At 42.7% G+C, this 26,201-nt stretch overlaps 2 protein-coding genes and 1 long non-coding RNA gene across 4 annotated transcripts; 1 reads left to right on the top strand and 2 right to left on the bottom strand.

Moving 5' to 3' along the window:
• Positions 1-279: 279 nt before the first annotated feature.
• Positions 280-13,963, bottom strand: znfx1 (zinc finger, NFX1-type containing 1). Its single transcript, XM_084542164.1, has 17 exons — positions 13,433-13,963; positions 13,083-13,317; positions 12,603-12,955; positions 12,272-12,451; positions 11,409-11,515; positions 9,670-9,908; positions 9,434-9,565; positions 9,189-9,337; positions 8,892-9,035; positions 8,655-8,772; positions 8,133-8,365; positions 7,541-7,680; positions 6,918-7,050; positions 6,043-6,210; positions 4,586-4,696; positions 4,298-4,393; positions 280-4,056 (listed from the first exon to the last, which is right to left on the bottom strand). The coding sequence occupies exons 1-17, from the start codon at positions 13,919-13,921 to the stop codon at positions 1,603-1,605; spliced, it is 5,481 nt and encodes a 1,826-aa protein (XP_084398290.1). The 5' UTR covers positions 13,922-13,963; the 3' UTR covers positions 280-1,602.
• Positions 13,964-14,286: 323 nt separating this feature from the next.
• Positions 14,287-15,605, bottom strand: LOC311486352. Its single transcript, XR_014698996.1, has 3 exons — positions 15,350-15,605; positions 14,484-14,546; positions 14,287-14,394 (listed from the first exon to the last, which is right to left on the bottom strand). It is a non-coding gene; the product is annotated as an uncharacterized lncRNA (long non-coding RNA).
• Positions 15,606-16,187: 582 nt separating this feature from the next.
• Positions 16,188-25,587, top strand: tbc1d20 (TBC1 domain family, member 20). Of its 2 annotated transcripts, none has more exons than XM_084543157.1 (8): positions 16,188-16,620; positions 16,810-16,995; positions 17,122-17,202; positions 21,676-21,862; positions 22,009-22,110; positions 22,543-22,684; positions 23,138-23,241; positions 23,422-25,587. In XM_084543157.1, the coding sequence occupies exons 1-8, from the start codon at positions 16,530-16,532 to the stop codon at positions 23,684-23,686; spliced, it is 1,158 nt and encodes a 385-aa protein (XP_084399283.1). In that variant the 5' UTR covers positions 16,188-16,529; the 3' UTR covers positions 23,687-25,587. The 2 variants fall into 2 exon arrangements, with proteins under 2 accessions (XP_084399283.1, XP_084399282.1); XM_084543156.1 differs by having other exon boundaries at positions 23,063-23,241.
• The last annotated feature ends 614 nt before the right edge of the window (positions 25,588-26,201 follow it).

Genomic DNA, 26,201 nt, shown 5'->3' with positions numbered 1-26,201 from the left:
AACGCTTGTTAAAGTAAAGATAAAGATCACGTACTGGCATATTTTGGAGCCTCCTTTGTTGCATCTTTCTATTTTATTCAGTGGTTGGTTGCAGCCATCCGCTGTGGTCACATATTTGTATGAGTGAGCGAAAAGAAAGAAAGAAAAAAAAAAAAACATTAATCTAGGATCTTGTTAACCTGCAAGATCCGTTTGAAAATGTATTATACACACTTGAGATACTGAACAAGGAGTCATACATCGTGCTGCTCATTGTTGCTATTCACCTTGTAGTAGCATCTCCTAGAAACCACGATAATATTTTTAACGCATTATCACTGCTCCTTATTTTGCATATGACTGTCATTTAATACTTACAGTAAGGATAGTTAAATTCAAGTCTTAACCATTTTTTTTAAATGGATGGATGACACCTTTGAACTGAATTATCCTTTTTTATGTTTTTTACCAAACAATCACAAAACCTAACCACATATGGAAGGGGTGGCGGTCAACTTTTTTTTTTTTATTATTATTGCAGACTTGCCGAAACTCCAACAATAACACATATTAAGGCCTCCTGACATGATAGATGAGACAGTCCACCCTGTAGGATATTACCATTTTTCTGCAGTGCTGACTTTTGTCCAGCTCTCTCTCAACCTGGTGCTTGAATCCTATAAATACTGAAAGCTTTTAAAGTTTGCTCAATTTTAACACTTGTCTTGACAGCACATTTTTTGTTGTTCCTTTTTCCCCCTGTAGACAGCACAGTTTGCATTGGAGCTGGTTTTGTGACAGGGGCACATTCATCATGTAATAAAGTGATGCAAGCAGTTACGAAATGCCAAAATGAAACTAAGCGACTGTGAGTTCTGTATAGTAGTGAAGAGGAATTGTAGCTGTTTCAAGGTATTTTTATTTGTTTATTTATTTATTTTTTGGCTTCACTGCCAGTGATGTCCTGCCACAGACAAAAATGTTTGCATTGAGTTTCAGTGACTTAATGTTGCATTGATATTTTACAGTGTTTTACTGCCACCTATTGTTAAAATACAGGACAGGTGTTCCTCAAAAGAGTCTTGAACATAACCAAAGATTTCAGTCATCAATCAAGTTTAAATCATCAAGTTTAGCATTAAACACTATCATCCATCACCTATACCTTCGCTTAGTATAGATCCTTGGCACATGTTTTTGGCAACACAGCATTTTTCAAAGAAAACCACTACCTACTATATTTAAGAGAGCAAATGCAAAAAAAAATCCATGATTCAGAAGTCAAAGCTGTGTGACCTGATGGAAGTTGGTTAAAAAAAAATCATAGATATAGCTATTAAGTAAAGTCAAGCCTGTCAATGAATGATTTCATACATGTACATGCAGAAAGTATGTGGTATCAAGTGTGGTTCTCTGCCTCATACATCTCTAAAGTGCCTTGAACGCATCACAAAGGCAGCCGTCCTCTTTTAATTACACTTGCTTCTTGTTACAACTGTTTCTGTACTTCCTCTTCTAGTCCAGCATTAATTGAAGTGGTCATTAGAGTAAAACCACAATCTGTTGATATTTAACTAAAAGTCAAAGCTGCACAGACAACAATAGACTTCCCTAAGGTGACTTTTACAGGTCAAGTTGATCAAAGTTCAGAAGGTTATTCGCTTCAGACCAAGCTGTGTGCTGTGACCCATCCATCTCTGTGGCAACTTGGTTGCCAGCGGCAAGTGTGTGGTTTCGTCCACCAATAGTAACGCCACAATCAGGGCAAGGTAGTTGTTGATTAGCGCCTCCGCACTCTGTAATAAGATAGACGTGCCCATTGGGACATTTGTGCCAGTGTCCAGGAGGCATTTTCATGGTTGAGACGATCATCGTTCTCTCTTCTTCACTGATCCCCAAGCCTGAGTCTGGAAGCTTTTTGGCTAGTTCCTTCAAGGCTTCTTTAACACTGTGTTGATCTTGTTCAGTGAATTGACCAGGCATTTCCAAAACATCTCTTATTTTTTTAGCCTCAGAATGAATCCTGTCAGTTTGTCCTCTCTTTTCCGCCATATGGCAACGGACATTGAGTTGAGCCAGGAGGTTGAGTCTCCCTAGTTCATTCTGCAGATCAAACACCTGTTGGTCTGTGAATTTTTGGTGGCGATCACTGAGCCAGCTCACAAACTGTTTGATATTTTTCCTGAATGTGTAGCTCTGCGCAGGTAACATCTTTTCTTTAGCAACCTTCAGTAGCTTTGCAACTCTTATCAGGAAATCCATCTTGTTTTCTATGACCCATAGATCATTTGCAGTGAGGTATTTTCTTTCCAGTCCGTCCTTGATTTGCACATACTCAGCTTGGTCATGCATATCATAGTTTCGAAGGTTTTGTTCCCACTGATTTTGAAGAATATTCCTGTGCTCTTCAATGTCTGACTTCCGTCCATTTATCTTCTCCTTTACCATCTCTATCTCAGCCAGACTGCGGTTGATGTGAGTTCCGTATCGCAGATTCTTACGGATCGGAGTTCGACACTTTGGACATTCTTTTAGTTTTATGGCCAGGTGCTCTCCATCACCCGCCTGGTTGCCGTCGCCCAATCCCATGTATCGGTCCATTGCTGTGTATTCAATGACGTGTCTACAGTCCTCCAGCTGAATAAAGCAAGCTTCAGGCTCATCTTCAGTGCCGAAGAAAATCTCTGTGACCTCATCGCGATCACAGATGCGGCATTTGCTTGGGCATTTGTCTCCACACAGACCTATGCAAGGATGGCCACAATCCAGAGTCTTGGCACAGGGTTGGGTGCACGGTGGACGGTCGCATGGCTCATGGCAAAGCTTACTGCAGCGTTGGTGCGGGCACTGCCAAGCGCAGGGCTCAATGCAAGGAGCACAGGGCTCTCCGCATGGCTTCATGCATTTACTGTGGACACAGCAGTTCTCACAAGGTCTCTGACAAGGGGGGCAGTCTCGAGTACAAGGTTCCCTGCACTTGTGAGAGCAAATCAGGAGACGTTCACATTGGCGTAAGCATGGGAAGTGGTAGCGCCCCTGATAGCACTTGCCACATGTACCACGACAAGCATGGCCGCATTTGAGCTGGTGCTTACATGGGGTCTTACATTCAGGCTGCTCTGTCTGTGTTGTGTAAAAGCAAGCATCTTGCTGACTGTGTCCACACTTAAGTTTTACGGTGACCTTCACCTTACACTTACTGGTGCATGGTTTTCCACAGACTGAATCACATGGATGCCCACAGGGGAGGGGCTCCTGGCAAGGCTCCTGACATTCAAATGTCTTCGGATCCTGGTGGCAAGGAATCATTTGTGTGTGCTGACACCGGGGTATGACCTTCTCCACTTTCACTGGACATTTCTTTGGGCATTCTTTATGGCACACAAGTGTGCACCTGTGTCCCTGATTACATAAAATCTTCTGACAACTCTTGCCACACTTATATTCCTTGTGCTCTGGGTCATATGGGTGACAGACTCTAGCGCAAACATGGCCACAATCCAAACGGAACTGACAAGGCTGGGTGCAGCCCCCCTCAGGAGCTTGTTTGAAATCCTCAGCACAAGAGGCTTTTGCTTGTCGGCCTGGATGATTCTGACAACACAGGGTCAGAGCCCTCCCCACCTGGTCCTTCTCCCTCAAGGTGTGGAGGATGTTGCTCCACAGAGTGACATTGCTCAACATTGAGCTATTGCCAATACAGTAGAGGCCTTTCTTGGCCCGTGACAGGGCCACACAGACACGATTGGGAATGTTCAAAAAACCCACTTTCCCCTGTGGGTTGCTACGAACCAAAGAGAGCAAAACAATATCATTCTCTTCTCCCTGGTACTTGTCCACTACATGCACTCTGACCCCTGAAAACCCACTGGCAGGCATTTGTTTGCGCAGACAGTGAAGTTGGCCAGTATAGGTCGTGAGGATGGTGATTTGCTCTGGCTTGTAGTCCTGGAAGAGAAGGTAGCGACAAAGAGCAACCACAAACATTGCTTCATGACGGTTTTGATGGCTTCTCCCATCTCTGATCTCTTCTTCTGGGTGGTTGTGTTCCACAAAGAATAGATTGGTGTTAAGGCCCTGTGGGATAGCATTTAATAGAACATTAGATGTTATTCTTTAATATTTATCAAAGCCATTTGAATTCAGTATAACTTTGTAAACATGGGCCAACTTCGGCCCAAAATGTGTTTAAAAATCTAGACTATGCAGACTAATGCAGATTTTTTTTTTTTTCCCATGCCATTAAGTAAACAGATATTTACTGGTAAGAAAAATAAGCTGAATGGGAACTCTGCAGGAGAGCCAACAAAATATATACCTTGATGTTTTCGTAGTCCAACACAGAGGGATGATTTTCTAGCTCTGAGTAAATGTGTGGGGTCAGAAGACGGGCAATATCTGGTCTCATACGATGCTGAACAACAAACACATAAACACAGATGTTCACAGTTACCTTTTAGAGATATGTGCAACATACACACCAAAACAAATTAAAGTCTAATGCTTTCATATTTGTCTTTAATTACATAATCTGAAGATGGCTAGGTGTTTTCTTTGATGAATCTTGCGATAAGATGAGCAGATTAATATATGGCAAAACACAAACCTGGTAGTTGAGCCTGACAAAAGGCAGTCGCATCTTCACTAGCCTCTCAAACATGGACATCTCCAGGTTGAAGTTCTTAGCAAGTTCATATACCGTGGCACTGGGGCGCAGCTAAAAGACAAATTACATGTTGAACATGTGCATGTGCAGTTATCTTTCTAAACTTTTTTTTTTTTAATAACAATATAGACATTGATAACATAGAATATAGGATATGCATTTACTGTATGTACCTGAAACTCAAAACGATCATTCACTTGTTTGCCGGTGTTGCCTTCTTTCAACACCGGGTTGATGGTCAGACTATTTTTGCCGTCAATTGCTAGGTACACTTCATAGGCAGACATGAAAGCGCCTATATATAGCAAACTTGTGAAGGCATTAACATTATTCTACTATGGAGTTGCCTTTTGGGGTGACTTGATGAGAATATACAATGTATGCAAATGCACTCTAACTTCCTGTGTGTGTGTGTATGTGTGCAAACCCAATTTAACTAGAGGACAGAGTGTGATTGTGTATGTATGTGGGAGGGGTGCGGGGGAGGCAAGAAAAATTCTCGTAGAAATGTGAAGCACTGTGTTCTGCTCAATTCAACACCAAACTTGTGATTAATGAACAGCACAACAATGCCAAAGCTTATTTTACTCGGAGAGTGTGATCCATCCACCTCCATTACATGCACACAATCACGCTCCACAAAAACAAAGCTCAGAATACTTGTTTGTTGAGTCAAAATCAATTCTTTAAGGCCATAAAACAAATAGACAGAGATTTGTGACATCTGATTTGTTTTTATACTTATTCTTTTTCATATTTCTTTCCGCAAATATAAGAATTTGAATGTGTCTGGCCATATTAAACAGCACCAACGTCTCTAAAACAATGAAGCCCCCAGCAGAGAGGTAAATTACTTGTAAATTAATCTGATTATGCATAAAAATTCCCATTGATTTTAGATGTATTTTATGTAAAATTATTTTCAGCTTTCAGTGAAACTGTAAGGAATTCAGGTTTGTTTATACAGTCCAATACTTGCATAAATCCATGCATAAACAATGTACCACAAGCAAATATTAGTTTAGAGCAGGCAGAAGCTACACAGCACGAAGATGAGCGAATTTTGAGATGTGTGATAGAATTGTGTGTAGTTGTGATCGCATGCTTCAGATTGCTAGACAGGCTGCCTGGCCATATGTCCTTGGCAGGCCCTGACAAGTTGTTGTATAATAGTCTACTGATGTCCACCCTATCACTTCTCACTTGTCTCTCCACTGTTTCTTGTAATAGTTATGTTTTTTTTTTTTGGTTTTTTTTAATAAATCAAATTCACAAAATCCCTCATGGCACGTTCACCTAGGTAAATGGGATAATTTCAGTCAGAGGATAGTGGCTTATTAAAAATACACCAGTCGGGTAAGTGTTCAGGAAACAGTGCCTCGTTTGTCCGCCTTTACCTGCTGGTGGTCTCCAATGAGGATGAGGTGTTGGCACGCTTTGGTCAGTGTGGTGATGGTGTGAGCCTCAAGAACCTCTGCGGCCTCTTCTACAATCACCAGACGTGGACGCACTTCCTGTAGCTCTTTACGGAACTTGGCTGCTCCTGTTGTTGTCATTCCAATGACCTGACAGACAGGGAAATGATTGTTTACGCCCGACACAGACTTCCTCAGCTATTTATGGCTTGTTCTGCTGTTGAAATCAGTTACAATATTGTATTTAAAAGTAGCCAATAGCTCATTTGAGCTCAAGAAGCTCAAGTATATTTAAAGGAGCTTGTGGAGGAGTAGCAGGTCCTTTCCACAACAGCTAATTTCCATTGAAAAACAGTTTCCTATTTTTCACTGTCAATCATTGAAGGAACAATTCAAGTTTTGGGGAAATAGTTTAGGGTAATCCTTTATTTTGTTGTTGTATATTTTGGTTGCAAGACGAGATGATCGATGCCCCTCCTCGTCCGTTCTTCAGCCAGCTTTGTGGACTGTGCTTTCACAGGTGAACATTTTTTGGGGTGAGCACAGTCCTGGTGTTACTCCTAATTGCCTAGCAACCCCAGTTTGCCTACATGACCACAGGGGCTTTTCACTACTTTCTAGCCCAGCAACATTCGTTCTCTAACCTTACATGGTTTGTGATTTATCTGGAGTAACTAGAACCATTTTTAGAATGCCATATTACAGCTAAATTTGCACGTGTAATCTTTAAAATGCTGGGATTGTCAAATAAATCATTCGCCACTTTGCATACAAACTCAATTGTATAATTTACTGTATGTAGGAGGATTATTAAGAAGAGAAAAAAAAAAAAAAAGCGACATTTAAAATTCCTGTACCGTGGCATTCTTGAGGAGACAGAGGCTCTCGCGTCGTTTTACATCAGCCAGCCTCTCAACTGCTCTCTGATAGGCATCTTCAGACTGGAGGGCCTTGGTGCGAAGCTCTATCCTGTAGCGTGACACCCACAACCTGCGGAAACAAAGTAAATTATTAGTAAATTAGTAAAACACTGGTAAACAATAAGACTCTGATTATTTGAGAGAGAGAGAGGTCAAGGTAAAAAGAAAATATAGTATAATGCCAAGGTGATATCACAGTGCGGTAGAACAATTACAGCAAGACATATTGTCTCTGTCTTGGAAGGAAATTGCCCTATTTGTTAGATTGAATGATAATTATGACTATGTTGCTTGGGTCCTTACAGTCTTGTTTTCACAGCAATAAAGATCTGGAGTTACGTCTTGGCTCTCTGTGGTGAGAAAATCCTCTGGGATACATTTTCCTGGTGATTAGTTGACTTAATTATACGCACTGGGAGCAGACTACTACTACAAGACATAGGTCACCAGGGGATGAGAGGAGCAAAGCTGAAGACGGAATAAAAAATTACGAGGGAAGAACGGCGGAAATGTAAGCAGCCTAGGGAAGGGAGGAAAGTGAAAGACACGCGCGGGCCTACCGATAGAGTTTCCATCTGTCTTGCAGATTGAGCGACCACAAATCGAAGATGTTCTCTTCCTCTTGTTCACTCATAGCTGAACTTTTACCCAGCTCTTTCCTGATTTTCTTCTTCATCTTTTTCTTCTGGTCCGGTTGCATCTGTATAAATGAACAAAGGGTTGACCTTGAGACATTTGGTACTCAAAACGCGTTTTAGCTGTTTGAGCATTCCTTTATGCAAGTATTTCTCTGTTAAAGACACCCAGTGAAACATGTTCCCACTGGCAGTGCTATGGAGTAATGTTGTTATAAATGGGCATGTGTGCAAAGCAGATGACTTTAAATATCATTCCTGTTAGCGGCTTTAGGCCCCTCTACAGAACAACTGTCGGTGGTAGTATCATGCCAATAAATTAAGCAATGCAACAAAAAAGGGAAAGATAGAGACCACTTTTAATAACACATGTAAGGAAATATATTGCAAACTAAACTTCGATTAGTCAGCTCTTAAATTGAATGTATGCATGTGCATGGGTCTACTATCAATCTAACAGGAACTGCACAAATTGCAAAAATACTTGTTAGAGTGTCTGCATGAGGATTAATTTTACCTCCCATCCATTCTCGCTTTGCTCAGCCTTTATGTCCTCTTTATCCAGGTTCATAGCCAGCATCATTTCCTCCATTACTCTCATGGCCTCATCCATGTCTCCCTTCTTTCTGCCATCTCTACCACCTCTGGGACCCCAGTTGTCTTCAATAATCCGCTCTGCCTGGATCAGCTCTGCCTCCTCTGCAATTTCAATGAGGTCCTCTTCTTCCATCTCCATTGCTTCCTCTGCTCCTGTATGACAAATTGCCCGAATCAGGATGTGCATGATCTGATTGTTCCAGCACAATACATTTATAGTATTGTTTACTGACAACTTGCGTGGAGCTTAAAAAAAAGTCCTCACGCCCAGAAAGATAACAGGCACTCAGTAAGTGGACAGACAATGCTAGTGCTGGATTATTTATGATTATTCAGATACAGAATCCTACAGGTCATTTTTCAGTTTTTAAACACTGAAGCTGCCTTGGCAATTATTAAACACGCCGTTGCAGTGCAGCACCATTTACAGGAAAGGGCTTACCTTCATTTCTATCTGCATCCTCTGTCTCCCTCTGCAGGAAGACGGTGGAGCCCAAACCCAACCACTCCATCATCAGACTGGAGTTCTTCTTACCCCGGATGTTAAATCCATCCTGTGTCTGCAAATCATTTTCAGCCGATAAGTTTGGACTGTCTTCCGTTCTGTATAGCTTGTCTAGCACAGTTTAAACATTTTCATAAATACATAAAGGTGCACTCCTTTTTTGAACGGACTCACCGGGGGTAGCTGCAGACTTTCCCAGTGTATCTGTAACATGAACCCCTGTAAGAAGTTTTCACGCAGAACACCTTTCAGAGAACACTCCAGCCTTGTGCTGTGGGCCTGGATCTCCCTCTCCTCCCGACACAGCTCCTTGTAAATCTGTTAAACGGGCAGAGAAATCACACAGTATATCTATATTAAAATATATATTATTTTCGTACATTTTTAACACTCACTGTGCATAACGGAAATATTTGCAGGGCAACTTGAAACATTAAGATGCACACTTTAGGTCATGTAGTATGAGCTCACCTCATTATATGCTGTACGCAGGTAAGATGGTAGCGTACGTCGGAAGTTATGTGAGTGGGTCAGCTCCCTGAGATTAAACCGCTTCAGGATCTCACTGTTGCTGCGGCCTCCTACTCTCACAATGCCCTCGTCCAGAAATTTATGAATACCTGATACGCAGAGTCAAATATTACTGAATTATTATTGAACATAAATATATATGCCAAGAACTGATATTTGCTATGCTATGAACTGGGAGTGCTTACCCTCGAGGAACTGATCCAAGGCGTGGTTAGTGTAACACACCACCAGCATTTGAGCCTTTCCATCAATATTACTCCAGAGATCCTGATTGGTCAAGAGGGCCTGAGCAATCTTCAGGCCAACGTAGGTTTTTCCTGAGAAATTAATTGATGCAGTTTAGGGAGATCATTTGTCTTCATACAGATATGTAAATCACATTTACACATTTACAAATAAAGTCCTCCCTCGAACATCTTACCAGTGCCAGGAGGTCCCTGTATGATGGCCAGCTCCTTTGTGAGGGCCAGTTGGAAGGCTTTCATCTGAGACTCATCCAGCCCCAGCTCTTCCATTCGTGGCCAGGCCTCTGCGTCCAGGCTGTGAAAGGGCTGTATGCTGTTCTTGTAGTCAGGGTCAGCGATGGATGACAGGTTATAATCATCCTTTTCTTGCAGGTAGGCTGGGGGCAGCACATCTGCGCTGCACTCTACAATGTACCTGGAAGCATTATGGGTAATTGTTAAACAGCTTCTTCAAATTCGTTATTAATTAAAACCTCAAAGTAAAATCCACTTTGCAATCACATAAAAGCAGTTGAGCATCATTTTAGCAGTGTCGTTGTCGAGCCATCCGGTCCTTGTACAACCAAAATGAGAGCTACTGTATATCCGTATTCTCTGCACAAAGTCAAGTATATATCCGGCGGAAGTTGGACTCGACCAGGACTACTTCTCTCCAGTCCTCTTTATGCTATTTATGGACAGAATCTTTAGGACACAGTCAAGGTGATGAAGGTGTTCAATACAGGAACTTTCGAATCACATCTCTGCTTTTTGAAGATGATGTGGTCCCGTTGGCTTCGTCAGACCGTGACCTTCAGCACACAGTGGGACGGTTTGCAGTCGAGTGTGAAGCGGCTGAGATTAAAGTCAGCGCCTCCAAGCCTGAGGCCATGTTGCCAAGAAAACAGTGGATTTCTCTGCCTAAGTTAAGGGTGAGTTGCGTGAGAAATGGAAAGGCGGTTTGGAGCTGCAGCAACACCACTGCATCTGGATGGCAAAAATGTAGGTTTACCAGTGAATCCACGTGTCAACCCATAGTCCCTATGGTCATGAACCTTGGGTAGCGACTGATGGCAGGGATGGAATTAAGAATGCAAGCTGCCAAAAAAGGTTTCCTCCCTGGGGTGACTGGGCTCTGCCTTAGAGAGTAACTCCGGAGGGAGCTCAGAGTGGAGCTGCTGCTCCCTTGTGCTAAAAGTGGGCAATGAGGTTGTTTGGGCATCTGACGAGTATGACTCCTGACGCCTCATGGCCACCTGGGAGCAGCAGATTCAGAAGTCACTGGAGTAATTACATATCTCAACTGGCCTAGGAACACCACGGGACTCCTCACAAGGAGCTAGAATGTGTTGCTATGGAGAGGGACGTCTGGAATACTATGTGTTGCTTGTCGCCACAGCAACCCAACTTTGGATAATCATATAAAAATGGATGGAGAAAAGGATTTATACAAGGAAGAATGGATCCTTTGTCTGTTTTTTCCCCCAAAGTCACACTGACTTGCTTTAAGTCAAGCTTAAAAGCAACATGTGTGTGGTTATATCAAATAAAGTAATCATGACAAATGATAGAGAACAATTTTTAACTCCCATGTTGTATTTCTTAGGGCAAGAGATGAATTTTGTTTAAGTTAAGGAGACAGATGGCCAAAAATGATGATACATTATGTTTCAGTGTGTGTGAAGGACACTGGAGTTGCAGACAATAAACAAACTTTTGAATTTATCCAAGCATGATAGCTTGGGGAAAAAGCGAGACGATATAATTAACTCGTGCCAATTAGGAGTGTGATTGGTTTATTCTTTGCATCTTTGCTCTGCCCTTTCCAAAATATACATGTGAACAGTTTTCAAAGTCCTGAAAGATTTTACGAAAAAGGATGACCTTGACAGCAAAATCTGAAACTCCTCCACAACAAACTGGCTCATGCTCTTACCGCTGAAAGGGCAGGTCGTCCTCTTCCTGCTCCTTTAGCCCTTCTAGAACATACCGGTAAGCCTCAAAGTAGGCAGTGGTCTCAACCATCAGGAAGGACTGATCTTTCTGTGAGATAAAGTAAGTTTAGTTCTCTTTTATATCCACTTCAAACGCTCAGCACATATCCTTCACTTTAGATTAAATATAAGAAAAATCTCTAAATAAGCTAGCTATAAGGTATCTCCAAAACTGGCAACTCTGTGTACACCGATCAGCCTCAATATTATGACCACTGACAGGTGAAGTGAATAACATAGACCATCTTGTGACAATTCAATGTTCCGCTGGGAAACTTTTGGACCTGGAATTTGTGTCGATGTTCCTTAGACATGTACCACCCACCTAGACCAGACCAGGCACCCCCGCCCCATAGCAAAGACACTCCTTGATGGCAGTAGCCATCCCCACAGGCACACACACACACAAGAACGGTTTGGGAACAACTCAAAAAAACATGAAAAACAGCGCAAGGTGTTGACCTGTCCTCCAAATTCACTAGATCCCAAACTGATCAAGTATCTGTGGGATCCACTGGAACAAGCCTGATCCACAGAGGCCCCTCCCCTCAACCCATAGGACCCAAAGGCCCCCACTAACAACATTCTGTTGCCAGACACCACAGGACACCCTCAGAAGACCCATGTCTATTCTCTGATGAGTCACAACTGTTTTGGAGGCACAAGGGAGACCTACACAATATTAGGAAGGTGGTCATAATGTTATACCTGATCGGTGTGTATTCCTTTAACAGCTATTGGAGAGCTATTGAGAGAAAGGAATCAGACACCATGTATCTGATTACACACGTCGTATTGTCCCTACCTCAATTCTGGCCAGCTTGAGTCTGCTTTCGTCTGTAAAGGTAAGCTGGACTTGTCCTGTCGGCAGATATTTGGGGTCTCGATCTGACACTGTGGCAAACAAGAAGCTCTCAAAATTATCACATGACAGGCAGACCAGGGAACCGTAGAGCAGTCTCTTGGAGTTTTGCCAGCGTACAAACTGTAGGAAAGATGAAGGAAGCATCGTTACACGTACACGTTTACATATGCCTTTACATATTAAACAGAAAATTACCAGTGTGCTTGATTATATAATTTAAACCATAGAAATTATTCCGTGATATCAAAATATCTAAATCCTTAAGACTAACCTTAAGCGGCTGAATATCGAACTGGACTATGTAGGCAAGGCCTGTCGGTGTGCACTTGGGCACCATCAGCTTTGTGTCAAAGTATATTCGGATGTCATCGAAGCGCTTCCTCCTCAGTGGACTGTCAGTCCTCCCCCTGTCCATTTGGTTCTGGAGCAATTGCTGAATCCCCTCGCGGAGCGGCCGCACAAAGTCCTCTCTGAGCAAGCGGAAGTGTGTATCAAGGTAGAGGTAGGTGCTCGTGTAACGCCTGGAGGTGAGGTTGGGTCGAAGGAACGGCCTCTGGTCCTGCTGGAACTCCTCTGGGGTTGGGTAGATTGGTATGGTCCTGAAATTCTGCACATCTTCTTCATCTGGGTTAAAAATAGTCAGAGTTTCAATCTTAGAACTTTGTGCCAAACGTTTAAACCTCACAAATGATTTTCTGGCTAATAACTATACAGTGCGATGATTTAAACAGATGCATTTCTAGGTCATTACCTGGATTATCAATACCACTGTTTAGGAGAGCATATGTGTCCCTGTCCGAGCGCAGGGTACCCTCCCTGGATCTCTCTTGGAGGTGGCCGATCAGGCCTTGAAGACTTTCTACGGATTCCTCAATTTTAGGCTGTATGACCACGCCTGATGCCCTCAGGGTGTTGATGGAGGCTTGGAGCAGTGTCAATAGCAAACTCACGGGCTGAACAGAGCTTGCAGGGAAGATGCTGAGCACCTAATAAGTATACACTGAGTTAGTTAGTTAATATATATCTCTGTGTATCTCTTCATTTATCATTAAGCTGTCCATTTTGTGATTGCTTCTTTTATTTATTCATTGCTTTATTTACCTCTGAGAGAATAGCCACGATGTTTTCCAGATGCCGTGGGTATTGTTCTCTGCGGACACGGTCACGCTCTGACCCCATGCTTCCCACATAGTGAGGCAGGATGGTGAGGAAGAACCCTGAATCTTTTATGATGCCAGCGAGGTGCTGCAGGGAGCCTCTGTCTGTGCGTGATATGAAGGCCTTGCTCAGCACCAGGCAGAGGAGTGCAGTAAGATCCGGCCTCATTTTTGTCTCACTGAGAACATCCTTGAGGGCAGGGTTTGAGGAGAGGGTAATGGCGACCGTAGACGGGTCTTTTTCAGAGAGTTCTTCCAGTGTTTTATAGCCCAGTCCACGGCCCTGTGGTGCCCTAACGGTGTCTGCAGAAATTGATCTTCCTCCATTTCTATCCTGTCTTCCTCCCGCACCGTCTCTTCTTTCACCCCTCCAACCTGCTCCTCTCTCCGCACTAACTCCTTCTCTCCTTCCGCCCATTCCTGCCATCCCCATTCCCGCTCCTTCTCTTTCACCTGGCTCTTGATTTCTTCCTACTCCAAATCTCTGCCTGTCTGCACCTTCCCCTCCATATCCACCCCTCCCTCCCCCTCTTTGTCTTCCTCCTCTTTCTGCATTTCTCTCGCCCCACCTGCCTGCATCTGCTCCTCTTCCTCTGCCCCTGCCCCTCCCTCGTACCTCTTCACCTCCACCTCCACCTGTCTCCAACCATCCCCCTCTTCCCGCTCCTCTTGCACCTCCTCTTGCACCTCCTCTTGCACCTCCTCGCCCTCCTTCTGGTTGTCCTCCTCTTCCTCTGCCTCTCCCACGCACCCCTTCCCATCCTCTATCTGCTCCCCCCCTTTGACCTTGATCCCTCCCACCACTCTGCGCTCTCCTTCTGCCCTCTTGTTCTCTCTCCCTGCCTCCCTGTGCGCCTCCAAGTCGTCCATGTCTCCCTCCATTCTCATTTTGACCAGTATCTGCATCTGGGAGGAAATATAACATTCACATCATGAGACCATGAAAAAGAAGCACCTTGGTTGTGCCGCAGGTGCTGGTTTGATTGTATAGTTACCATTATGAAGTCCTCTTCTTCCCGTCACTAAAGTGAGTCGTTCCATATTCTTGTATATGGTAGCTGTGGAAATGTAGAGAGGCAAGAACAGAGGAAACAACACAAGAAAGCACAATATAGTAATCAATGATCTGAGCAATGTGTTATTTATGCATACGCCCAGGAAAGGGAGATGACGATCGCACTGGGTAATGATTAGCGGTTACTGTCACTATAATGCACATTGCCTACGCTCTCTCCCTTTCTCTTATGTGTTCGGACAATATAATCTGCAAGGTCACAGGAGAGCTGGAGTCAGATAAAAAGGAATGATCTCACTCAGAGGAGAGAATCAAGGAGATCAAAACAACCGTTCAACTTTCTTATCTTTTCATTGTGAAGAGAAAAACAACGTACTGTGAATGACTTTGAATGCGAAGAACAGTGTGGATGTCATTCCGAGACTAATAAGTAAAACACGTGGCGTGTTTACTCGTAATGTTTTGTTCCCTTGCTTATCCAGAGTGTGCCCCAATTCAAATTGCAGCGACTTGACACGAGTGAAAGGGCGCCCTCTACTGGCACACCTGTCAAGGACTGTAGGTTTCTTTTTACCAGAAACGAATGAATCATTTTCACCAGAGGGGGTTTCGGGCAACTGCTGCTGAACTGCTGAAATACCCCAAGGTTTTAGGTAGTTACCCAGCAAGCTTTAATATAAGGTACACGGTGTCTTTTATTCGCTCTAATTATCTGATGTTATATATTCTTCAATAGTTCTCCTCCCATATTAGTTTGGCGATTTAAAGGCTGCAATTCAGTCGGTTCCTTTCTATAAAAAAGAAAAAAGAAAGAGAGAAAGAAGAAGAAGAAGAGAAAGAACTTACTTGGTTTGGAAGCGTCACGTCTGTCCCGTCATGTGTGGCATCTATTGCCTCGATAGATGTCCGGGTTGAGCAGCTGCTTCTCACAGACGCTCTGTCTGTTCAGTCCAGGAAGCTGCCTTTTATATGCTTAGTCATTTTCGTTTTCGTTTCATCAGAACAACAACCAGAAAGGTGTGGACCGGGAATTTATCCGGGCATGCAGACACATGCGCCTCAATTACTGATAATGAGGATCAGGTTGTGGTACACATACTGTATATGCATATGTATCTATATATATATATATATATCTGTATCATCTATATATATAGGCCTATACTCCTGTCAGTCTTATTCTCAAATACAGCGTGTGATTTGTTTATTTATTTTGTTGCAGTGTTCTAATATCGTTTGCCAGAATGGAGCTAGTGTATGTTAATAATGGCGTATTAAGGCGATCTAAATGTGTTAACTGGACCACCCAGTTGTTTCCAGATAGCCTACAGCTAATGTAGATAAGTGAAATATGCTCACGAATATAACTGTAGTGGAGTGGAATTGATAAGCTAACGTGAAATGATTAATAATAACGGTTAAGGCAGTGACGACAACATTTATTTAAGGCATGACAATATTTATGGAATAATTTGTGTATATATTGTGTATTGTTCTATTTTTTTGTCTTAAAAAAAGTAGATTTTTTTTTAATAAAACATAAATAAAATATGAATTACATCCACTAACCCAATAACATTTCTTATTTAATTATTATTATTATTATTATTATTATTATTGTTCATCGTAAGGCTCCTCCTCCCGTCGTCTTGACCCTACGTCATCACTGAGGGAGGGAGGCTAGCTAATGCAGATATATCCTTGTTCGCTTCCGCCAATGTAAACATGTAGCCGCTTCCTCGCTCAGCCATATCACTACTCTCGGGTTTCATTTTCTTTTTCTTTTTTTTTTTTACTCGGTTTGTCAGTGGTCCAAACAACTATGGCCGCGCTGCTGAAAATAGCTGTTTCGGAACCGGTGCAGTGCCGTGTTAGCTTGATAACTAGCTAACACCGAATAGCTAACTAACGGTCGGGCCGTGTTTGTATGAGGCTGGCCTTGCTAATTACACAGCAAGCTAGCTTTCAGTTGGCAGCCGCCACAGGCTAAACCGAGCTTAGCCGAGCTGAAAGAGGATGGAAAGCAATGTTGTCTAACGAAGACACACCGAGAAGAGGAGAAAGAATGCAGAGGTCTCGGAGTGTTGGTGCACCGTCGCCAGTGAATGGAAGGCAAGGTAACGGTAGCTAAGTGTGTAATGTCAAGTCAGCTGTCCACAGTCTAGTCTATCATATGATTTGGACACGTAAGCAGTAATAACGGTCTCCAGATTGTTTTAATGTCTGATCCTATCCACCGCCCGTGAGTGTACGTAAAATTGCCGTTTGTACGGTAAAAGTCAACTAATTTGATGTTTCTGTCTCAGACTCGGAGACAAGACGCAGGAGGAAAATTTCGGACATCACACAGGCCCTCAGTGTTAGTCCAGTGGATGTAGCAGCCCTGAGGAGGATGGCTATCAGTGAAGGAGGACTGCTGACTGATGAGATACGCTGTCAGGTCTGGCCCAGGCTCCTCAACGTCCCCCCTCACGTCTTGGATCAAGAGCCAGGTACCATGTTAGTTACTTATGTACAAACAGGGTAGATATGACTGCCGACTTTCTTACTATGCACTGGAGCATTGCCAGATGCAAGGACTGTCACTTACTGATTTGCTGATAACATGTCTTATCCAGAAACGGTGGAGCGGGAGAACAACAAGGACTTCAACCAGGTGTTGCTGGACGTCCAACGTTCTCTGCGGAGGTTCCCACCTGGTGAGTAAATCCTGTTCGTGCTCGAAGATCTGTCATCAAACCCTGCTGCGTGCCTACACACTAACTGAGCACTTCATTAGGAATAGCGCAATTTCACGCCTCAGCCGTACGTTCTGCTTTTCAAATCAAATCAAAGCATTATTCTCATTTTGACATACACACAGCTGTGATGTAGACCAGATGAAATTGCGTTTCTCCCTGAGACCTATGCAGACTTTGCAAAACAGGTAAAAGGCTCAGTTCAGATAAAATAAAATAAGTAAAGTGCAAGGTGCCCTTCCCAGGTCAGATCAGCACTTCACCAGTCTAACGGCTTGTGGGAGAAAACTGTTGTGCAGTCTGTTAGTCCTCCTCTTGATGTTATGGTACCGTTTGCCTTGTGGCAGCAGTTCAAATAGTTTATTGAGAGGGTGTGAGGAGTCGCTGATGATATTCCGTGCTCTGTTCTTGCACTGGCTCTGGAAGAGCTCTTGAACAGGAGGCAGCAAGACTTTGATCACTTTTTCCGCTCCCCTCACAACCCTCTGCAGGGCCTTCTTGTCTGCCACCGCTGAGCTGGCGTACCATGAGGATATACACTCCCTGGCCAAAAAAAAAAAAGTCGCCATTAAAAAAGAAAAAAAGCCTCGGACAGCCTTTAGCTTTGATTACAGCACGTATTCACTGTGGCATTGTTTCGATAAGCTTCTGCAATGCCGCAAGTTTCATTTTCATCCAGTGTTGCATTAATTTTTCACCAAGATTTTGTATTGATGATAGGAGAGTCTGACCACTGCGCAAAGCCTTCTGTAGCACATCCCAAAGATTCTCAATGGGGATAAGGTCTGGACTCTGTGGTGGCCAATCCATGTGTGAAAAAGATGTCTCATACTGAACCTAGACCTGACCAGCTGCAGCAACCCCAGATCATAGCACTGTCCTAGGGCTGGGCGATATGGCTGAAAAATGTATCACGATATAAGTGTTTCATATCAGTCAATATCGATAATTATTGATTCGTTTTTTTAACCTTCTACCCAGACTTCTCAACTGTGCTAAACTGCATCCGTTATTCCTTTATATCGCTTTGATGTTTTATCGTATGGCACTGCTGCCGTGTACCTCTAGATCAGAGGTTGCGCTAGACTTTTTCGTTGTCTGTCACTTTGACTGACAGGGTCATAAAAATCCTGTCATAACCCATTTTTACCCGTCACTTTAATTTTTTAAAAATGATAACAATGACATATTCAATAGAATTTAATTTTCATTCATTTTTAATTAATATTCAGTAGCGGTGGAAAAAAAGATTCGGCTCATATAACCGGCAAACTAAGGCACTCAGACACTCACTCACTTAAGCACAATACGCAGAGAAACGAAACTTAACCGACTCGTAACCGCTGCTCGTGGATCCTTGATTAACCGAGTCAGCAGCCACTCACTCGGCCGGCAGATAAACGAAACTTAACCAACTACTAATCAATTTCCTCTGGCGCTGTCGCACACATTCTCCTTTCACTCCACGCCGTTCTTTTTTTTTGTTGTTGATGCCGCCAACCTGGCTTAGCTGGGCAGTGATAGGTCGAGAGGCTAAAGCCCTTCCTCTGCCTACATTCCCCAGAATGACTTGCAGTTCTGGCTCAGGGTTTTCTTCCTATTTTTTGTTTCTAACGGAGTTCAAGTGAAATTATCCAACATTCTATCGAACGTGTTTTCTATTGATATCAATCACGTGTCTATCGCGATATATATCGTTATCGTTTTATCGCCCAGCCCCCCCACAGGCTTGTACAGTAGGCACAAGGCGTGATGGGTGCATCACTTCATCTGCCTCTCTTCTTACCCTGATGCGCCCATCACTCTGGGATAGGGTAAATATGGACTCATCAGACCACATGACCTTCTTCCATTGCTCCAGAGTCCAATCTTTATGCTTTCCCAGTTAGCCTCACTGATTAGTGGTTTTCTAAAGGCTACATAGCTGTTCAGTCCCAATCCCGTGAGTTCCCTTCACATTGTACGTGTGGAAATGCTCTTACTTTCACTATTAAACGTAGCCCTGAGTTCTACTGTTGTTTTTCTTCTATTTGATTTCACAATCAGGATTTTTTTCCGACCAAATTTCTTCCTCAAAGACGATGGTTCCCCACTATCCTTCCAGTTTTTAATAATGCGTTGGACAGTTCTTAACCCAATTTTAGTAGTTTCTGCAATATCCTTTGATGTTTTCTCTGCTAACTTGTTGCCAGCTGATTGCAAGATAACCGCCCATGCAGTGATTGGAGGCTCGTACCTGTTTGCTTCGTTAAATCCAGGTGGCGACTTTTTTTTTTGGCCAGGCAGTGTACAGTAGGTTAGCATGCTCTCCACCACTCCTCTGTAAAAGGTTGTGAGGATACGGGTGGGAAATGAAGCATGCTTCAGTTTTCTCACAAAGTACATTCTCTGCACAGCCTGTTTCACGATTGCTGTTCTCTGAGAGATGATCTCCAAGGAGCTTGATGTTGCTCACCCACTCAAATGTAGAACCACTGATGCAGAGGGGTGTGTGCTCAGGTCAAGACTTTCTGAAGTTTTGTCTGCTTTGAGCAGCAGGTTGTTGTCTCTGCACCAGGCTTCAAGATGTTCCATCTCTTTCCTGTACATTGCCTCCTCATTTCCATGGATGAGTCCCACCACTGTGGTATAATTTGCAAACTTGATGATGATTTACAGAGCTTATACTAACATTTTATGCTCAATATAATACAGTCCAGTACACTACCACTGAAAAAAGTAAATGTAGTGCAACATGAAAGCAGCTCTGCAAATACTTGCCCTTTGCTGATCGCCAACAAGAGCTCTGTACGGTTGCAGCTACATCGCCTACTCTGTACTACTGAACTCTCTGCCTGTTCGTCTTAGTAGAACTAATACTCAGATTCTTAAAGCAAGATCTTTTAAAATAAGACTATAGTCATGTTGAGTTGCACCCACAATATATTTTTGGAAAAACTGTGAAGGTTCTAGGGCAGTGATGCCAGGGTTACGGCCCGCGGGCCGGACCCGGCCCGACTGTACGTCACATCCGGCCCGCGGGTGATAATATATTTTAAAAAAATAAAATATTTTTTTATTTTATTTTTATCTTTTTCTTAATTTTAATTTTTATTTAATTTTCTTTGCACTTTTTCACTCTCCATTCACGATTGACGCTTCCGAGGTCCCAGAGGCGATTCAAATGGAACTGATAGAACTGCAGTGTTGCGCACGGTTGAAGGATAACTACGCATCTGTTGCAATCGAATCATTTTATCAATCCTTGCCACCGCAGTACCCAAAGCTCACGGTCTTTGCAGGTAAAATACTTTGTATGTTTGGGACAGCGTATTTATGTGAGCAGGCATTTTCCGTCATGAATATTAATAAATCGAAAGTGCGCAATCGCTTGACGCACGGACATCTGAATGATGTTATGAAAATTGCCACTGCCCAGAAACTGTCCCCCGATATGGACAAGCTGGTGAAAGTTAAAAGGTGTCTGGCTTCAACGAGTAATATGTAGCTGAATATGTAGCTGAAGTAGGCTGGTCTCCCCATTTATAATCCAGTGCGATATGGGTGGGAGGGAATAAAAGTGGTTGGGGTTGACTGATAGCCTGTGTAGTGTGTGTGTGATTGGCAAAGTTAGTGTGCCTCATCTGTTGTTGAGCCAATTTAAGCTTAATGTTTTTAGATAGCTCATATTTGGCTATTTTTCTCAAGAACCTTTTTAAGAACCTTTTTATTTTACTAATTCATACTGGATCACATGGCACTTACTTTCTGTTACTCATTTAGGCCTACTTGGCCTGGCCTTCTTTTAATTGGCCTAATTATGCATTGATGTGTTTTCATGTGCAAGCCTTCAATAAATATAATAAAAGTAATTGACAGTTTACACTTGTGTTATTTATAGGAAATGTGTTTTGTTGGCACCTAGTCTATTTTGTTGCATTTCTAATTTATAAATGTAGGCTACTTGCATGGATAGGAAAATGTTAAGTTTTCAGAGGGTAACTGTCTCCTGCTTTAGGCTATGTAATTGTAGGCCTCATTGTGAGGCTATTTTGGTGCCAATGCAATTTATTTTTGATGTGTAGGCCTTCATGAACAATTTCAAATAGCCTACCTATCCATGTGTTGAGTCAGTGTTTGGCCTTTTCAGTCCGAAAGTATAATCCGGCCCCCTGAGGTCTCACTCGAAAAAAATCTGGCCCCCTGTCCAATTTCACCCTGGCATCCCTGTTCTAGGGTGTAAGGGTGTCTAGGGTGCAAGCTCAAATCTCGGTGGAAGTCAAAACGTTTCCTTCAAAGTAGAATTGTATAATTCCACAAGTGAGGAGCTCAGTGGGTCATTGCAACAAACTAGCATCAGTTCATCAAGATATATACGAAATATATTTTTTCTGCACTTCTGCCATTTTGTGTTCATGCCTGTATGTGCTAACAGCTGTAAGTGGACTTTTACAGGTATGCCAGATGAGCAGAGGGAGGGTCTTCAGGAAGAGCTCATTGACATCATCCTCAGAGTCCTGAAACGTAATCCCCAGCTGCACTACTACCAAGGATACCATGACATAGTTGTCACCTTTTTATTGGTCCTGGGAGAGCGCCTAGCAACTGCTCTAGTGGAGAAGCTCTCCACGCATCACCTCAGGTACTTACCGGAGAAATAAATGAGTCTGCAGCAAGTTCTTTATTCTGTAACCTACTTTCTAAGTTCTTTGTGTGCAGTGTGTTCTTAATACTTTGTGCTTTGAAGAAGCCTTCACAGTGTGCTCTTCGTTTTATCCTTTTCCTCAGGGACTTTATGGATCCCACCATGGACAACACAAAACACATTCTTAACTACCTGATGCCCATCATTGAAAGGGTCAACCCTGAGGTGCATGACTTCATGCAACAGTAAGACCATAATGTCTGTCTAATGTCTCCCTCAAGAGATTACAATAAAATGAGGGTCCTTGCTAATTGAAAATTCACAGTAACTTTATTATGTAGTATAATATTGAGCAATTAGTCAGTGAGTTGTATCTAATGCTCAGTGTTCAGAATATCAAAAGGGATTCATATCTGACAAAGTTTGGCTTTCTGTTCTAATTTTTTTTTTGTCAGTTTGTAAAGTGAAGGATGGCTATGCGTTTACAGCACATTGATCCGATTGTAAAAGCTCAAGATTTGGACATGAATGTCTTCGGGGTGTAACATGACAGTTGGCTTTTCAACTCCATTTTTTCACTCACTGTAATTGTAGGGTTTTTATTCAGTTCATAATGTAGAGCAGTTTTGTGTGCCAATGGAAGTTGATCTCATTGTCTGTCTTGCATTGATTTTAAGGGCTGAGGTGGGTACAGTCTTCGCTCTCAGCTGGCTTATCACCTGGTTCGGCCACGTGCTGTCAGACTTCCGCCATGTTGTACGGTTGTATGACTTCTTCCTGGCTTGCCATCCATTGATGCCCATCTACTTTGCTGCTGTGGTGAGTTTCCTGGAGTCACCGCTCCTGGTTTGCAGAGCTTTCATTTACTGCCCATAAATTTAAATTTTGAATCAGTTAAAAATGTCCGAAGGCTTGGATGATCGTCATCATCATCTGTGATGCAGAGACTATGCTCTGTGGACGTGTAAAGGTTGTGGTTGATTAGATTTTTCTTTCATGATACCTGTTCAATAAATGCACGGCAACTGTGTCAAACCATGGCATCAGCTAAGGATTGTAAAGCTGACCTTTGTTTTGGCAGCTGCTTGTCTCAGGCACGTCATTCTAAACTCTACTGGGAAAAAAACGTTGAACTTACCATGTCAGCCCTTACCGTTATGGCCCTTGGCGAATGTGCCTGTGTGATATTCGTTGCAGATTGTGCTGTACAGAGAAGAAGAGGTGTTGGAGTGTGAATGTGATATGGCCATGGTTCATCACCTGCTCTCTCAGATTCCCCAAGACCTGCCCTATGAGACACTCATCAGCCGAGCAGGAGACCTCTTTGTCCAGTTTCCTCCCTCTGAATTGGCTAGAGAGGCTGCTTCGCATGAAAGGTACTTCTGTCCTTTGCGTTAGGACATATATCACATTACACGTACTATCCGTCTCTTGTTACATAAAACAACACTGTATATGTTTTAGTTTTCTCTAATTATTCATGGTTCTTATGTTAACTCTTTCATGTTTTATCTCTCTTGGTCTCTCTATCTGTGTTTTTCCTTTGATGTCATAAGCACGGCAGCCTCTACCTTTAAGGACTTCGACCTTGCGTCCACCCAACAACGGCCAGACTCAGTTCTCCGTCGCCGACGCAGACAAAAAGAAGCTGCAATGGAGAGCTCAGCAGTAAGCGCTGTAGTGAGAGTAGCTCAACCTTCAGTGGCACGGCGGTTTGTTCGATTAGCGGTCATGGGACTGACAGTGGCTTTGGGAGCAGCAGCTCTCGCTGTGGTCAACACTGCTCTGGAGTGGGCCCCAAAACTGGACTTATTTCCATGAACCGTTTTTGTTTCACCACTACACTCTCAACTTATCTATGCTTGACTGAACTGGTGGGACTTGTTCCAAGAACCCTTTACCATAAAACCACAAACCGTGGAGTCTGTAACACTGTCTGGAACATACTGCTGAACCAGAACACTAGGATGTGCCTCAACACCCTACTCTGTATGGCTGCTAAGGCCCTTTCAATAATTCCTGAATAGTGTTCACAAGTTTAAGAGCAACAGCTGCTGGTGTTCTGAATTGGCGGATCCTTCTTGTTGTAATGAAGAACTCTTATTAATGGTGTCATAATGAAAGTTTATTTATATTTCGTATAAGAATAATCTGATATTGCGGTCACTGAGATTTAAGCTACAAGCTTGGTGAACTCACTACTGCTGCCAATTTAAAGAGCTGGAGTGAATGAGAATGTGAGCATGAGTGTGTGTGGTCACAACCCAATCGTTATCTATTTGATACCTAGACTGAGACCAAACAGGATTCTAATCCTCTCTTTGTATTATTTACTGTTTGCTTATCTCGAGGTATGCATTCAACACGCAGGCACTTTTAGGGGCACCATTTTCTTGTTTTTTATGTCATTTTGTCCCTTTCAAGTTGTTTGAAGTCGGCTTTCCAGTCAGGGAAAAATAGATCGTTGGGTCTGAGCAGATTTAAAACACGGCACTCTCCTAGTTGTCACTTTTTAAGGCACGGTTTACTTTTGGCCGATGGCTCGAGTCAGCTAAACTTATCTGTAATGACCAAGTGATGAAACATAATTGGTGTTACCAGAGTAATGGTAAATTAATGTAGCGTAATTGGGACAAAAAAAACTTTGTATCTCAAAATTTTAATCTGGAGACCCCCGGTGCAGCTTTCACAGTCCAGGAAGTAAGCCGTATCAAAATGTTTTATTGTGAGCTTTCCAAAAGTTTAGTTGAACAACCATGAAAATATGCCCCCAAATGACTAGTTTATGTTTCCTGTGACTGAGTAGATGATCAAACATGTCCTTGTAGTTGCACAACATATTCATTCACTTAATGCCTGGTTAGAGAAAATATCAGAAGTGGGATCGACGAAAGAAAAGTCAAGTGGATATCGTTGTCTTTAGATTGGCACAGTCTGAGACCTAATTTGGACTGACTGCATTAGGATCACTTTAAAAAAAAAAAAAAACTTAATAGATGTTTTGCTCACTCCAGAAAAAGCGCCTGAGCCTCCAGATAAGTGCTGTTTAAGATTTTTGTTTTTAACATGACTTAAGTTTCTTTTGAGCACAAAGCATTTATAGGAATTTGAGTTACGAGTGTAGAAAGGGCAGCATTTGCAGTTGCGTGACAGTCCAGCTCATTTCAGTGTCTTTTTCATTTACCCATTAAGTTTAAATAGGGGATAATATATGTTTCAGTTGTTTGGCACTCAGTCCTAAAGCAAAATACATAGTAAATAGTTTGTCATAGAGCTTCATTCTAACATAGCAAATTTGGATTGTCTGTAATGTCTTTTGCTTTGCATAAATATTCACAATTACTGACATGAAAACTTCTCACTTGAGTTGACGTGGTTAAAGTTAAGTTAAGAAGCCCTTTTTGCCACCATATATCGAGACCTAAACACTCTGCATTCTTTTGCTGTATTATGGTTGATTGGTTTATTGACCATGTAGTGAAGTACTGACTGAACTTGTGAAGGATCTACAGAAGTCCAAGGGCACCCTTAAGTTCCTGAGGGAATATGTGGTCAGAAGTATTGTAATGCACCACACACCTGCACTCAGTGGTATCCATTTATTTTCGTTGCACTAAATGATTTATCTGCCTTTGTTTATTTTGTTATAAAGAAAATGTCATACTAATGTAAAGTTGTACAGGAAAATGCTAATAAACTAGAGTGATAATGTTGTATGTAAATGTTTGAATAGTTTTTCCAAAACTTGACTAACTTGGTTTGTCATACTAAACCATACTTTACCAGGCTTAGCTGGACATCTAGCTAGCTAGCTAGCTTAAGCTAAAGTATACTTCCTCAGCCCCAGCTTTGCTTTAGCATTTTTAATATACACCAATCGGCCACAACATTATGACCACTGCCAGGAGAAGCAAATAACATTGACCATCTTGTGACAATGTTCTGCTGGGAAACTTTTGGATCTGACATTCATGTGGATGTTACTTGTGACATTTATCACCCACCTAGACCAGACAAGGCACCCCCACCCCGTAGCAATGTCACTCCTTGATGGCAGCAGCCATCCCCAGCAGGATGCAGCCTGACACAGGGACACACACAAAAACGGTTTAGGACCAACTCAAAAAACATGAAGAACAGCACAAGGTGTTGACCTGGCCTCCAAATTCACGAGATCCCGAAGTGATCCAAGTATCTGTGGGATGATCCACAGAGGTCCCCTCAACCCATAGGACCCAAAGGCTCCCACTCACAATATCCTGTTGTCAGACACCACAGGACACCCTCAGAAGGACCATGTCCATTCTCAGTCACAACTGTTTCAGAGGCTCAAGGG

The sequence above is a fragment of the Chelon labrosus genome, assembly GCF_963514085.1.
Source record: "Chelon labrosus genome assembly, chromosome: 4".
Taxonomy (NCBI): Eukaryota; Metazoa; Chordata; class Actinopteri; order Mugiliformes; family Mugilidae; genus Chelon; species Chelon labrosus.
Note: the sequence above shows the minus strand (reverse complement) of the source record. Positions and strands in the feature narration are given on the sequence as shown.

Coding starts and splice junctions, on each gene's coding strand:
- tbc1d20 (XM_084543156.1), top strand. CDS start 16,530: ATGTTGTCTAACGAAGACACACCGAGAAGAGGAGAAAGAATGCAGAGG. Junction 16,996..17,121: donor CGTCTTGGATCAAGAGCCAG/GTACCATGTTAG, acceptor TGTCTTATCCAG/AAACGGTGGAGCGGGAGAAC. Junction 17,203..21,675: donor TCTGCGGAGGTTCCCACCTG/GTGAGTAAATCC, acceptor GGACTTTTACAG/GTATGCCAGATGAGCAGAGG.
- znfx1 (XM_084542164.1), bottom strand. CDS start 13,921: ATGGGGATGGCAGGAATGGGCGGAAGGAGAGAAGGAGTTAGTGCGGAG. Junction 8,366..8,654: donor GGATGCAGATAGAAATGAAG/GTAAGCCCTTTC, acceptor TTTGTCATACAG/GAGCAGAGGAAGCAATGGAG. Junction 7,051..7,540: donor GACAGATGGAAACTCTATCG/GTAGGCCCGCGC, acceptor TTGTTTCCGCAG/GTTGTGGGTGTCACGCTACA.